The following is a 14,744-nucleotide window of genomic DNA, read 5'->3' as shown; positions in this document are numbered from 1 at the left end:
TGGCATGTGGGCTGCTGTCTCAGCGTGGCTTGATGAGTGGTCTAGGTCAGTGCCTGGGATCCGAACCTGCAAAACTCTGGGCTGCTGGAGCAGAATGCATGAACTTAACCACTTGGCCACGGGGCTGGCCCCTATTAAATAATCTTAAATAATTTGTCTTAATTCTTGAATTTGAATCTACCTGGAAATTAAGGGAAAATACAGTATTCTGTAGAGATTAAGATGAAATTTTAGATTTTGAATTTTAACAAAAATTTTGAACAGCTTTGTTTTGAGATATTTATTTATACAGATATACAATGCAGTGGTTTTAGCATATTAGTGGAATTGTGCCAGCATCACCAGTATTTAATTTCAAAATATTTTCATCACCTCTAAAAAGAAACCCTATACAGAACTCATTTGCTGTTACTCCACCTTCCCACCTCACCCAGCCCCTGGCAGCCACTGATCTTTCTGTCTCTATGGATTTGCCTGTTCCTGACATTTTCATATCAATGAAATCATACAATATGATTTGTAACTGGCTTTTTTCACTTAGCGTAATGTTTTCAAGGCTGACCCACAAGGCTGACCCACGTATAGCATGTATCAAAACTTGATTCTTTTTCATTGCCCAATATACCATTGTATGAATAGACCACATTTTGTTTATCCACTTATCAGCTGATGGACATTTGTTTTATTTCCAATTTTTGGCTGTTAGGAATAATACTGCTTATCAACGTTTGTGTATGGGTTTCTGTTTGGATATAAGTTTTCAGTTCATTTGTGTTTGTATCTAGGAGTCAATTTGTTGAGTCATATGGTAACTCTGTGTTTAGCATTTTGGGGAATTGCTACATTGTTTCCCAAAGTGGTTGCACTATTTTATATTCCTGTCTGTAATGTATGAGGGTTCCAGTTTCTCCACATCGTTGTCAACATTTGTTGTTGTCTGTCTTTTTGATTTTAGCTCTCCTAGTTGGTATAAAGTGACGTATCACTGGTTTTTATTTGCATTTCATTTTTCCTAATGACTAAGGGTGTTGAACATGTTTATGTGCTCATTTTCTATTTGTATATCTTTGGGGAAATCTATGCAAATCTGTTGCCCATTTTTCAATTTGTTTGTCTGTTTTTTTATTAAAGATTGGCCCCTGAGCTAACATCTGTTGCCAATCTTTTTTTTTTTTCTTTTCTTATTCTTCTCCTCTAAGGCCCCCAGTACATAGATGTAGATTCTAGTTTTGAGTGCCTCTGGCTGTGCTATGTGGGACGCCGCCTCAGCATGGCCTGACGAGCAGTGCCATGTCTGTTCCTAGAATCTGAACTGGTGAAACCGTGGGCCGCCAAAGCAGAGTGCGTGCACTTAATCACTCAGCTATGGGGCCAGCCGCTGGTTGTCTTTTTTTATTGCTGTAAGAGTTCTTTATATTTTCTGAATTCAAGACCTTTATCAGATTTGTGACTTGCAAATATCTTCTCCTAATTAGTGTGTCTTTTTCACTTCTTTGATGGTTGTGGACGAACAATTCATCTAATTCCTTTATACAACAATAGGATAGTTGTCAGGCATAGGGTTTGAGTTTAAATCCAAATTCTTCCACTTTGACAGGTTGTGTAACCTTTCTGTGCCTCTGCCTATATCTGTAAAAGTAATTAATAGCAGCGTGTCCCTCAGAGGTGTTGTGTGAATTAATTAATCATGTAAATTGTTTAAAACAGTGCCTAATATCCAGTAATGTTATCTATTATCATCAAAACTGTTCATTTAAATAATTTTGTTTTATATAGTGGGACTATTTTTACATTATTCTTTTCTTATTTATAATGTATTGAGCATGTTTTACTTAATGATTTTGGGTAGTTATGATAAACATTCCCACCCATCCTCTCTAGATAACCCATTTCACTAGTTTATCCTTTCTGTGTTTTTCCCCATATATTCAATCAGATATGTACATATTATATTATTTCTCTGTTTCTACACAAAATATGGCATATTGCAGATGCTCTTGTGTACTTGGTTTTTTCCCTTAAAATACTTTTGAAATCACTCCCTATCAGTTTATAAATATCTTGCTTATGTTTTTTTAAGAGTTGCATCATACTTAATTGTGTGATTCTAACAGTTTATTTAACCACTCCCCTGGTTGTGGCCATTTAGGATGTTTCTGTTAGGAATAATGCTATGTGAATAATCTTTTGTATTATGTATGTATTTTTCTACACTTGGAGATGCAACTTGGGGATACGTTTCTTGAAGTGAGATTTTTGGGTCAAAAGATAAATGCATAAGAGTTTTATGAGATAGTGATAAAAATTACTCCTAAAGGAGACTTCCGCCTTGCATTTCTGTCTACCTGTGCTGTATGAGAGTGCATTTTTCTCTACCCTTTAGCCTACAGAGTGTGTTATACTTTCTAAATTTTGTCAGATGAATAGGTGAGAGATAATATCTTAGTGTAATTTTATTTTTTATGCTTTGGCTATTTTTTTTAAAGTGATAAAATATATATATAACATAAAATTTGCTATTTTCACTTTTTAAGTGTACTGTTCAGTGGCATGACTACATTTACAGTGTGTGTAATCATCCATCACTATACATTTCTGGCTCTTTTTCATCTTCCCAAACAGAAACTCTGGATAGTCATGTGTTGCTTAATGACGGAGATAGTTTCGGAGGAACGTGTCATTAGGTGATGTCGTCGTCGTGTGAACATCATGGAGTGTGCTTAGGCAAACCCAGATGGTATAGCCTACTACACACCTAGGCTATGTGATAACTGATCTTGGGGGCTACTGTTGTACTTGCAGTCTGTCATTGACTGAAGCGTCCTCATGGGGTGCATAACTGTACTCATTAGACAGTAACTCCCTACTTTTCTCTCTCTTCAGCCCCTGGTAACTTCTTTTCTACTTTCTGTCTCTATGAATTTACCTATTCTGGGTACCTCATGTAAGTGAAATCATGCGGTATTTCTTCTTTTTCTTTGGTTTAGTTCACAGTGTAGTTTTATTTTGAGTTTCTGTTATTCATGAAGTTGAACATCTTTTCATATATTTAGAGTCTCTTTTTTTCATTTTTGTGCATTGTCTGTCTTTTGATTGTTTTTTTTTTCCTGCATTTTCTCCCCAAATCCCCCTGGTACTTAGTTGTATCTTTTAGTTGTGGGTCCTTCTAGCTGTGGCATGTGGAATGCTGCCTCAATGTGGCCTGACAGGCGGTGCCATGTCCGTGCCCGGGATCTGAACCAGTGAAACCCTGGGCCGCTAAAGTGGAGCACACGAACCTAACCACTTGGCCGCAGGGCTGGCCCCCTTTTTTTTTATTTATCGTTTTTTGGTTATTTTCTTGGTCTTTTATCCCCCCTCAATTTTTAAAAGTTCTTTATATGTTAGGTATGTTAGTTCTTTATCTTTGATATGTATAGAAAATATTTTCTCCTGGCTTCTAAGTTAGTGGGGTTTTCTCTGCCATTATATCTTCTAAGTAGTGATTATTTGTATATATGAAGACTGTTGATTTCACTAGGCTTAATGTTTTACGTATCTTGCTGTGTTAACTGAATTTTTGAGTAAATGTTATCATTGATCTCTGCAGTTTTCCAGGTGTGTTCTCATTTAAACATATACGTAGTTTTACTACTTCTCTTGTAGTTTTTAGACCTCTGATCAATTTCTGTAGTTTAATTGTATGGTTTAATATTTCTCATACAATATTGAATAGTAGTGGAGAAAATGGAGCAATATTCCTGTTGTTGGTGGAAATGTGCCTCCCATTTTCACATGAAGTAAGATGCTTTATTTTAGGTCCCTAGAGTATGTTAGGGAAATAACTAATGCTTATTTTCTTAAGTGTTCTTTTTGAAAAATCAGGAATCATTATAAGTTTTCTCTTTTTAAATCATCAGGGGTGTTAATCTTACGATTTTTCTCTTTATAGCTGTTAATTTGATGTATTTTCAGTTAATGGGGAACTTTGAAGCTAACACATGTAGATAATGTAGGATGTTAAATCACTTTGACCTTTTAAAATAAATCGTAATGTCATGCTGTGGTAGTTTGTTTTACCTCTTACAGTGGTGTGAAATTCATTCTCCTGTGTTGTTGCAGAGTGGTGGCGATGGCTGTCTCTGTGTGTGTGGCTGGGTGTGTATGTGTTAGTTCCCTTCTATTTTGATTTGTAAAGCACTGATAGTAGATAGAGCTGGACTGATTTCTAATTCCAGTGTTTGTACTTAGTCTCCTGTGACCCCCCCAGGCATAATTTACATTTCTTAGCCTTGGGTTTCCCTGTATATAAAGAGGTAGTAGTGGGCAGATAGGGACTTGAGAGATGATACAAAATTCGTAGGCAGGATGGGTCCAAGTTTTGTGGGGTTTGAAGCTTGTTGAATTTTAGGGACCTTCCTTACGAAAAAGAACTCAAAAGTTCTTTAGGCATAGGGCCTTGGCAATTTAAATGGAAAGCCTCTGAAACTTGTTTCATTAGCTTTATGTTAACCCTACCTCTGTTTACAGGAGTGTTTTGAGAGTTAGTTGAGATAATACATTTAAACATTTCACAGAGTGGCTGGTTTCCAGATAGTAGCTTTTTTTTCTTTTTTCCTTTTTTTTTTGGCTGCGGGAGATTGGCTCTGAGCTACCATCTGTTGCTGATCTTCCTCTTTTTGCATGAGGAGGGTTTGCCTTGAGCTGACATCTGTGCCAGTCTTCCTCTATTTTGTGTGTGGGCTGCTGCTGCAGCATGTCCGCTGAGGAGTGGTCTGCATCTGGGCATGTACCCAGGCCACCAAAGCGGACCACACTGAACTTAGCCACTACTAGGCTGTGGGATTGGCCCTTAGATAGTAGCTTTTAAGAGTTTCTTGAATTACTGTGATTTTTTTTCAAAGTTCATTTTGAGCAGAAAAAGCAGATTTCTGTTCAGTAGGTCTAGTGTGACAGGCCCAGGAATCTGTACTCCTGAAACATCACTGAGTTTACATTTTGAGAAATATCCTTTTAGAATATGTTGACTTTGCATTTTGCCTGTTCAACTGAAGTAAACTTGAGATTTGGTCTTTCAAGGTCTCGTTCTTGATGGCATTTTCATTATCCATTATTGATACACCTAATGCAAATGGCTGTTAGAGGAAAAGGTCATGTCTCAATTTGAAAGTGCCTGCCTAGTATGCATGACCAGAACTTAAAGTAGACTGTAACTATTAGGGTTGTGGGAATCAGATAGTTGTTTGTTCCCTTCTCTTCCCTTTATTGACTTAAAAAAAAGAAAGACTGTCTTAGAGCAGATTCAGGTTTACAGAAATATTGCACAGTAAGTGCAGCAAGTTCCCGTAAACTTCCTCTCCCCTGCACACAGTCTCTCCTCTGAGTAACATTTTGAAGACGTGTGGTACATTTGCTACAGCTGATGAACCAATTTTTATACATTACCATTAACCAGATTCCATAGTTTACATTAGGGATCGTTCTGTGTTGTACAGTTCTCTGGGTTTTGACCAATGCATAATGTTACGTATCTACCATGACACTATCATACAGAATAGTTTCATGGCCCTAAAAACCCCTTGTGCTATACTTAATCACCCCTCCTGCACTCCCTCCTACTGAGCCACTACAACCACTGATCTTACTACTGTTTCCATAGTTTGGACATTTCTAGAATATCATATAGTTGGATCATACAGTGTGTAGCCTTTTTAGATTGGTTACTTTCTAGTAATATGAGTTTAAGTTTCCTCTATGTTTTTTCATGGCTCAGTAGCTCATTTCTTTTTAGTGCTGAGTAATATTCCATTGTCTGGATTTGCCACAGTTAATTTATCTATTCACCTACTGAAGCACATGTTGGTTGCTTCCAAGTTTTGGCAGTTGTGAATAAAACTGCTATAAACCTCCATATGCAGGTTTTTGGAGAACATAACTTCTCACTGCATTTGTGTAAATACGGAAGAGTGTGATTCTAAGTCTATGTTTAGCTTTGTAAAAAACCCCATTCTTAACAATGAATGAGGGTTCCTGTTGCTCCATATCTTTAAGAAGTCAGTTCTTGGGGCTGGGCAAAATGTGTGAAAGGAGTCAAAAGGTACAAAATATCTGTCGTAAATAAGTCATGGGGGTGTAATGCACAGCATGATGACTGTAGTTAATAATATTCTGTTGCATATTTGAAGGTTCCTAAGAGAGTAAATCTTAAAAGTTCTCATAGCAAGAAAAAAACTATGTAAGGTGACAGATGTTAACCAGACTTACTGTGGTGATCATTTTTCAGTGTATACGAATACAAAATCATGTTGTACACCTGAAACTAATATGATGTTTGTCAGTTATACTTCAATTAAAAAAATGTCAGTTCTTCCTGACCTCATTTATAGATTCAACACAATCCCAATCAAAATTCCAGCAAGTAAATTTTGTGGATATTGACAAAGTGATTCTAAAGTTTATATGGAGAGGAAAAAGACCCAGAATAGTTAATAGAATACTGACAAACAAGGAAGTTGGAAGACTGAACTACTTGACAAAGACAGTATAAATCTACAGTTTTCAGGACAATGTGGTATTGGTGAAAGAATAGAGAAAGAGATCAGTGGAACAGAATAGGAACCCAGAAATAAACCAATGTAAAACTTTAGCAAAACTATAAAATTGCTGGGAGATAACATAGAAGAAAATCTAGGTGACCTTGGGGGTGTGGTGATGACTTTTTAGATACACTGTGAAAAGCATGATCCCTGAAAGAAAAACTCAACAAGTTGGACTTAATTGAAATTAAAATCTACTGCACTTGGAAAGATCTTAAGAGAATGAAAAGACAAGCCACAACTGGGAGGAAATACTTGTAAAACTCATATCTGATAAAGGACTTGTATTCAAAATATACTACATATTTTTAAACCTTATCTCAATAGGAAAACAAACCCAGTTTAAAAATCAGCAAAAGAGCTAACAGACACCTCAACAAAGAAGACATACAGATGGCAAATAAGCATATGAAAAGGTGCTCAGCATCACATTTCATTAGGGAATTGAAAGTTAAGATACTGCTGCACACATATGACAATAGCTTAAGTCCAGAACACGGAGAACCTTTACATTGACCTGTTAACTTAGCGAATGGCCCGTTGCATCGGTTTCTTTTGTTAATAGTAGTAGTGTTAAGTCTCATAAACATTCTCTATTGCCTTATGCTTTGATAAAAAATATGTAGTAAAGACAGTTGCTGCTTACGTTTATCTAATTATATTTTATCACTTGATTATCTGCTTGCTTCTGAGATGATTAGGATAACTGGTTTTTCTTGACTTGTGTTATTTAACCTCAGAGATCAAGATTTTTATTTTAGTTTTTTCATCCTCACATATTAGGAGACTTCCTGTGATCAAAGTGAAGGTTCTTGTTCTTCCGAAGAGGAAGAATGGAAAAGTGATAGAAGAAGTGAAAGTGACAGTGAAAGTTCAAGGTATCTGTTTTTAATTGTTTTGATCTTTTAAGCATTTTCGTCATAGCCTTGGATGGAGCCGTACTTGACTGCCATTCAAGATGCACTACATTCAAAAGGAGAAGAAAACTGGATTAACAGCTGTTTCTGTAGAAACACTTGGGATATTTTTGTTTGACTGTAAACATTTGAGCCAGCAGTGTAAAGTATGCACACTCAAAATATCCATTTTATCGCTTCTCGGCCTTTGGCTAAGATCAAGTGTAGTATCAAAATATCCATTTAGTCTTGGGCTGCATTTATAAAGAGTCGTATCCAAAGTATGTATGGTGAGGCACTTGTTATATTTATTATTAGTTATTGCGCGTGCTAATGTTTTGTTTAATTTTGATATCCAAATTTTATGGGAACAAGGTATTAACATCTGTTTCTCATCTTGGTAAATGTCAGCTTCGTCTGCCAGATGCTCAAGCCAGAAAACTGGACATCAGTGTCTCTTCACAACGTATCCATCCCCAAGTCTAGAAAATTCTCCCTTCTAAATATGGCTCAAATTATTTCTGTTTCTATTGATACTATCCTGGTCCAAACCATTCTACTGTCCTCTCTGCTTCCTTTCTTGTCTTCCTTTATTCCATTATGATTAGGAGCTGGAGTGAGTTTTAGAACACGTCTACTCTTATTTTTTTTTTAAATTGTGGTAAAATATACATTTCATGAAATTGACCATTTTAACCACTTTTAACCGTACAGTTCAGTAGTATTAAGTACATTCACAGTGTGTTGTGCAACCAATCTCCAGAACTCTTTTCGTCTTGCAAAACTGTGTACCCATTAAACAGCAGTTCTCCGCTTCACCCCTCCCACCCTGGCAATCACCGTTCTCCTTTCTACCTCTATAGTCATTGTCTTTTAATTCAACTTTCCTTGAATATACAAAGCATATGCTCTTAAAAATTTTTTAAAGAGCTCTTTTTTTTTTAAATTTTTTGAGGAAGATTAGCCCTGAGCTAACTACTGTGAATCCTCCTCTTTTTGCTGAGGAAGACTGGCCCTGAGCTAACGTCCATGCCCATCTTCCTCTACTTTATATGTGGGATGCCTACTGCATGGCTTTTGCCACGCAGTGCCATGTCCGCACCTGGTATCTGAACCGGTGAACCCCGGGCCACTGAGAAGTGGAACGTGTGAACTTAACCGCTGGGCCGGCCCCTAAACAGCTCTTTTTAAAAGTAAATAGCTTTTGGAAATGTGTGTGTTTGTTGGCTTGAGCCTGAGAGGTATGTGGTTGGCCAGTGGTGGCCCCTGTAGAGGCCCTCACCATCCTTTTCTGTGTTTGCTGAAGCTAGTAGTGGTCCAGGGACTAGTTTTGTAGATCTAGTTTCCTTTTGACTCTGCTTTTGCTTCAGAGTCGGTTAGGACTAGTCCCTCTGTTGGATCTTCTGTCATATCAGAGAGAGTCCTCCTCTTGGCAAGAAGCTCTGACCAGTTATAGCTTTCTGTTTGGTGTGGCTCTGGTCTTCTTGGGCTTCTCTGTGTATTAACTGATGGTTTGTCATTCCAGTTAAAATTTCTATACTCTGTTCCTGAGCCTCCTGCAAGTTAGAGGGGTTCTTACTCTTACGGTTCTGCATGATCTCTGCTGTTTTTATAACTACACTTCATTTTTTGAAAGAGGAATAGTTGGCTCTAGATGTTGTCTTCCATGAGGTCTCATCTATATTATACTTAAAAAAACTTCCTCAGGCTTACATCCTTTCATAATTTCCAGTGTCAGTAAAAGTCTCTCTGTCTCTCATGATCTTTAGTCATTTCAGTATTTGTTGATAGGGCAGAATGTTCAAGTTGAATCTTCCTTGGCCCTTTCCTTTCCTCGTCCTTGTCTCTCCTTCTCTCCTCTTAAGGTTATATGATTACTTCGGTATTAGGGCTTAGATTCTGGTTCCGTACAACTTAAAATGTTTTCCTTTTCTAGTGACTCTTCCTCTAGATATTCTGATTGGACAGCTGATGCAGGCATCAATTTGCAGCCTCCTTTACGAACATCATCTCGTCGGCGGATTACCCGATTTTGCAGTAGTTCAGAGGATGAAATGTCTACTGAGAATTTATCTCCTCCAAAAAGGAGACGAAAGAGGAAGAAAGAAAATAAGCCTAAAAAAGAGGTAAGAAAAGTATATCTTTAAAAGTAATATTTATCTACATTATCATGGAGGCGTTTCTGTCCATATTTAGAAATTAGAAATATTTGGGAAATTGGAGGCTTATTTTTTTTCATTGACAGTGTTAGGTTATGAGGAATCAAATGTAAAATGCAAACTTATTTTTGGAAAAGGTACTTTATGATTAAAACTTCTCTGTCTGCTCTGAGTTGTGCTTGGCAACTTACACGTTTCTGAATCTGAAGCTAAGAGAAAACTGTATTTTGCTCAGAATCCTACTATAACTTATCGTCTCTTATCATCAATTTCAACACCAAAAATATACTTTAAGGCATTTTACGGCACTTTCTTCTTGTTTTGTCTGTTATTGCCATGTTTCTCATTTTTATTTGACATGTTTTATCTTCATACTCTTCTCCTGATTGTGGTATCCCTATTCTTTATTGTATGTACAGTGCATCTGCATGTGTTGTGTAGCTAGCTGTCATTATTTAAAGATGCTCCCTCTTTGTATTAGTTATCTATTGCTCTGTAACACATCACCCTAAACTTAGCTGCTTAAAACAGAAACAGTATTTTTCCATGTTTGATGGATCAGGAATTTGGGAGCTGACTAGCTAGGTGATTTTCGGCTTATAAGGTTGCAGTCTTCATGTTCGCTGGGGTTGAAGTTGTGTGAAGGCTTGAATGGGGCTGGATGATCTTCTTTGAAACTTATTCATATGGCAGTTGGCTGGTGGCCTCAGTTCCTCATCACTGGGCCTCTCCATAGGGCTGCTTGAGTATCTTTCTGACATGGTAGATGACTTTCCCCAAGAGCAAGTCCAAAAGTGTAAGCAAGGGCAAAGCCCTGATGCTGTTTGTGACCCAGGTTTAGAAGTTGCACGTTGTCCTATCTGCTTTATTCTGTTTCTTAGAAGCAAGTTGAGCTCATACTCAAGCGGAGGAGACTTGGGCTCCACCTTTTGAAAACAAGAGGAGGAGTATTAAAGAATTTATGGTCATGTTTTAAAATCACCAGTCTTAATATGTCAAATCAAGAGGAGACTCCGTGTGATCGTTACTCTGGTGAAATTCAGAGGAGTCCCAGCAGGCCAGGCTGTGTATTGAAGAGGATTTAGGTTGGAAGTTAGTCCCCTTCCATAGGATGTAAAGTGTTATAAAGAATCTATAGAAATTCAGGAGATGCTAGGAGAGTGCTAGGTAGATGTACAATGCAAATAAGTGATATATTCCTGTGTATCTTAAGGAACCAAATATGTATGCTGTCTAAGAACTAATGCCAATAAATAGTCATTCTGAATGGTGAGGGTTCTTTTGTTTTTCAGTCAAATAGTACATGCTGCCCCTTTGTCTTCTTCTAAACTTTGTTTTTTCTGCTTGGCAGAACTTGAGGAGGGTGACTCCAGGAGAGCTTGCAAATATGGAACATTTATATGAATTTCATCCTCCAGTTTGGATAACTGATACCACACTTCGAAGGTCTCCTTTTGTTCCTCAAATGGGTGATGAGGTGAGAGTAATAAAATTTAAAAGCACAAATATGGACCATAAAACAAAATTTATATTACTCTTAGATTTTTATTTATTTTTAAACGTGTACTTCCCTTCTGTAGGTAATATATTTTCGTCAGGGTCATGAAGCTTATATTGAGGCTGTCAGAAGAAATAACATTTATGAACTGAACCCTAACAAGGAGCCTTGGAGAAAAATGGATCTCAGGGTAAGATGATGGTATTATTAAATCATTAAATATTTAGCACATATATTGTTAAATTATTTATAAAGCCATTAAACTACTGAAGGCGTATTTCATTACTATCTTTCCTTTAGTTTTCTACTTAAAACATTTCTGCTCTTAACTGCTAAGCTCTAAGATGAAGTAGGAAGACTTCTCTTTGTCAGTGGGCAGTCATGTGTATTGCTGATTGGTGTGTACACCTTTAAGTGTGTTAGAGTCCCTCAGGAAGGCAGCTTTGTAATATATATTGTTAATCTTAAAATAAGTATACCCAGGACAGATTTTCAAAAGAAGTGCAAGTTTTCAAAAGAAGAAATATAAGTTGGAAAAAAGGTCAGCCTCACATGCATAATAAAATAAGGAAAAAACTTGAAGGGCTGGCCTGGTGGTGTAGTAGTCAAGTTTGCATGCTCTCCTTCAGTGGCCCTGGGGTTTGTGGGTTTGGATCCAGGGCACAGACCTACACACTGCTCATCAAGCCATGCTGTGGCAGTGTCCCACATACAAAATAGAGGAAGATGGCACAGATGTTAGCTCAGCGACAGTCTTCTTCTCCAAACAAAAAACAAAACACAAAAACATTTTAGCTCTCCTGTATTTAACCAATTTTGTAATTTTTCTTTTACGTTTATGTTTTTTTATATTTAGCGATTAGCAATGGTTTTGCTTTGTTAACAGTTGTTTGGATTGGTGTGATAGGGTACATGAAACAGTCCAAGCTTTCTAGAGGATATCTTGGCAATTAGAATTGAAACCAAAAATATTTAGACTTTTTAAATCAGTGATCTTACTTCTGGTAATTTAGGAAACAACCAGAAATACATGTAAATCTATGTGCAAGGCAATTCTTAGTCACTGTTTATAAAAACAAAAAATTGGAAAAAATCCACAATTTCCTACAATATTGAATAAATCAAACCATGGTACATTCACACAATTGACTACTCTGTAGAGCCCACCATGTAATTGAGGCTTTCAACATATTTGTTGAATGAATGATGGTTAAATTTTCACAATGTATTACTAAGAGGAAAATGTGATGTGAGATGCTCTTTGTGTTTATGATAGTAAAAATTTAAAGATATGTAGTTAATGAAAATAAATACATCAAGGTGTCCTTGTGATTATGTGTGGAATAGCATCACAGCTGATTATTTTTTTCTTTATATATTTAAATGTTTTTGATACTTTTAATAACTCTTGGAAGATGAAAAAAACTTTTAACAAAGTTTTAACACTCATTCAACTTAGTAGCTGTACTTCTATGAATTTGGCTTTAGATATGTTTGGATTTATTTGTGTCTCATAAATAAATTCATTTATTACTGTGTACCTAAGTAGAGTTGATCCTCATTATTCACTGATTCCACATTTGTGAATTTGCCTACTTGCTGTATGTTATTTGTAACCCCGAAATCAATACTCAGGGTGCTTTTCTGGTCACTTGCAGACATGCACAAAGTTGCAAAAAATTTGATTTGTCTGGCCAGCATGTTCTCAGCTGAGGTTGACCAAGGTTGATACCTTCTGTTTTGAAGGCTCTCATTGTAATTAAGTCTTCCTTTTGTGGTCTGTTTAATGCCACATTAAAAATTTTTCGCATTTTTGTGCTTTTTTAGTGACTTAGGTATTTTAAAATGGCCCCCAAATGTAGTGCTAAAATGCTTTCTTATGTTCCTAAGCATAAGAAAGTGGTGATGTACCTTTGGAGGAAATATGTGTTTTAGATACGCTTTGTTTGGGCATGAGTTGTAGTACTTTTGCCTGTGAATTCAGTGTTAATAACATATGTTAAATGAAGTATCTTTAAACAGAAACACATAAGATTATATAAACGTAAGATTATCTGTTGATTGGGTGACTGCATTGTTGTGACCAGAGGCCTGTAGCAACCTAACCCTGTATTTCCTCTAGGAGCAATGGTTAAGTATTCACTAATTCAGTGTTCGAGTTGACTCTGTACAACATAACTACTGTGAATAATGAAAATCAACTGTAGTTAGCACTTTGTTTGGTCCATTATAACAGTCATATTTGTGCAGTGAATAAATGGATGAATGATTTCTTGTATTCCTAGTATTAGGGAAACAGATACTGGGGGAAGGCTAATTATGGCACATCTATTGATGGGTACTCCAATATGATAGGGACTTTCTCCTGTTCACTGTCCTATCCCCACTGCCTGGCATAGGTCATGGCACGTGGTAGATCCTCAAGTATTTATCGAAATGTTTTAGGTAGAAATTTTAATATCAGGATTTTGAAGAATATTTAATAAATTAAATGCTTACACATTTTGATCTGCATAATACAAAATTATGTAAATGAAAATATGTCTCTAGGAAGAGAAGAAAGCCAGAAGGAAATTCAAACTGTCCAACAGTGGTTGTCTTTAGATACTGAGCTGATTGGTGATTTGTGTGTTCCTTTTTATACTTTTGTGGTATATTTTCTTATGTGAGTATATTTCTTATATTAGAAATAGTAGTAATGTCTATCTTCAAAAAAATGTGAAAATTAACTTAAAAATGATTGTAATTAATGGTCAATTAAACCTGTCTGTTGGTTTGATGTGATGACTTAATTTAGCAATATGTGAGAATTACATTCTTGAGGAATTGCTTTAACTATTTTAAACATATATTCTTTTAAAAATGTCTGTTAAAGGATCAAGAATTGGTCAAAATAGTTGGAATACGATACGAAGTTGGGCCCCCTACACTCTGTTGCCTCAAACTAGCATTTATAGATCCCGCAACTGGAAAACTTACCGACAAATCTTTCTCTATTAGGTATGTGTTATTGTTTTCATGGAATTATTGAAATTTAGATTTTTCCCTCTGGCTGATTAGCATGCCTTTTCCATTTAGCTGCAGGGTAGATAGTAAAACGTTGTGGACAGCCTAAGATGTTGGTTGAAGTTCTGATAGATGGGAACCTATTAGAAGTAAAAATAGGGGTGCTACAGCAACAATTAAGTGTTAACATGTTTTATCCACTTTTCCATGCCACTTAAATGAGTGAAGAATTCTGGCCGTAGGCGAAATTGCTTTTACTTTTGTTTTGAGAAAATTGAGAATAAATAATTTGCTAAACCTGTCCAGTATGGTAGCTATTAGCCACTAGTGGCAGTTGAGCACTTGAAGTGTGGCTGCTTCGAATTGAGTTTGATAGAATTGTACACACTGGATTTTGAAGACATGGTATGAAGAAAAGGAATGTAAAATATCTCATTATTTTGTATTGGTTATTTGCAACAGTTTTAGGATATATTGAGTTAAATAAAATACATTATTAAATTTCAGTGGTTTCATTTTACTTTAATAAGGCTAGTCAAAAATTAAAAATTAGCGTATGCACCTCCCATTGTTTCTCTTTTGGACAGTGTTGCTCTGGACTATAACTGGC

General features: G+C 36.4%; 1 protein-coding gene and 1 non-coding gene across 2 annotated transcripts in view; both read left to right on the top strand.

The window, feature by feature from the left end:
* LOC124231567 (bromodomain and WD repeat-containing protein 1-like) overlaps positions 1-14,744 on the top strand; it is a 122,865-nt gene that overhangs the window by 68,314 nt on the left and 39,807 nt on the right. The window contains exons 22-26 of the mRNA XM_046648358.1: positions 7,359-7,453; positions 9,408-9,597; positions 10,982-11,107; positions 11,211-11,318; positions 14,004-14,128. Coding sequence (XP_046504314.1) covers positions 7,359-7,453; positions 9,408-9,597; positions 10,982-11,107; positions 11,211-11,318; positions 14,004-14,128 — 644 coding nt within the window. The remainder of the gene's footprint in view (positions 1-7,358; positions 7,454-9,407; positions 9,598-10,981; positions 11,108-11,210; positions 11,319-14,003; positions 14,129-14,744) is intronic.
* LOC124231578 (U2 spliceosomal RNA) lies at positions 7,665-7,851 on the top strand. Its single transcript, XR_006886604.1, has one exon. It is a non-coding gene; the product is annotated as a U2 spliceosomal RNA (small nuclear RNA).

Source organism: Equus quagga, chromosome 21 (assembly GCF_021613505.1).
Source record: "Equus quagga isolate Etosha38 chromosome 21, UCLA_HA_Equagga_1.0, whole genome shotgun sequence".
Taxonomy (NCBI): domain Eukaryota; kingdom Metazoa; phylum Chordata; class Mammalia; order Perissodactyla; family Equidae; genus Equus; species Equus quagga.
This window is presented reverse-complemented; position numbering and strand designations above follow the sequence as displayed.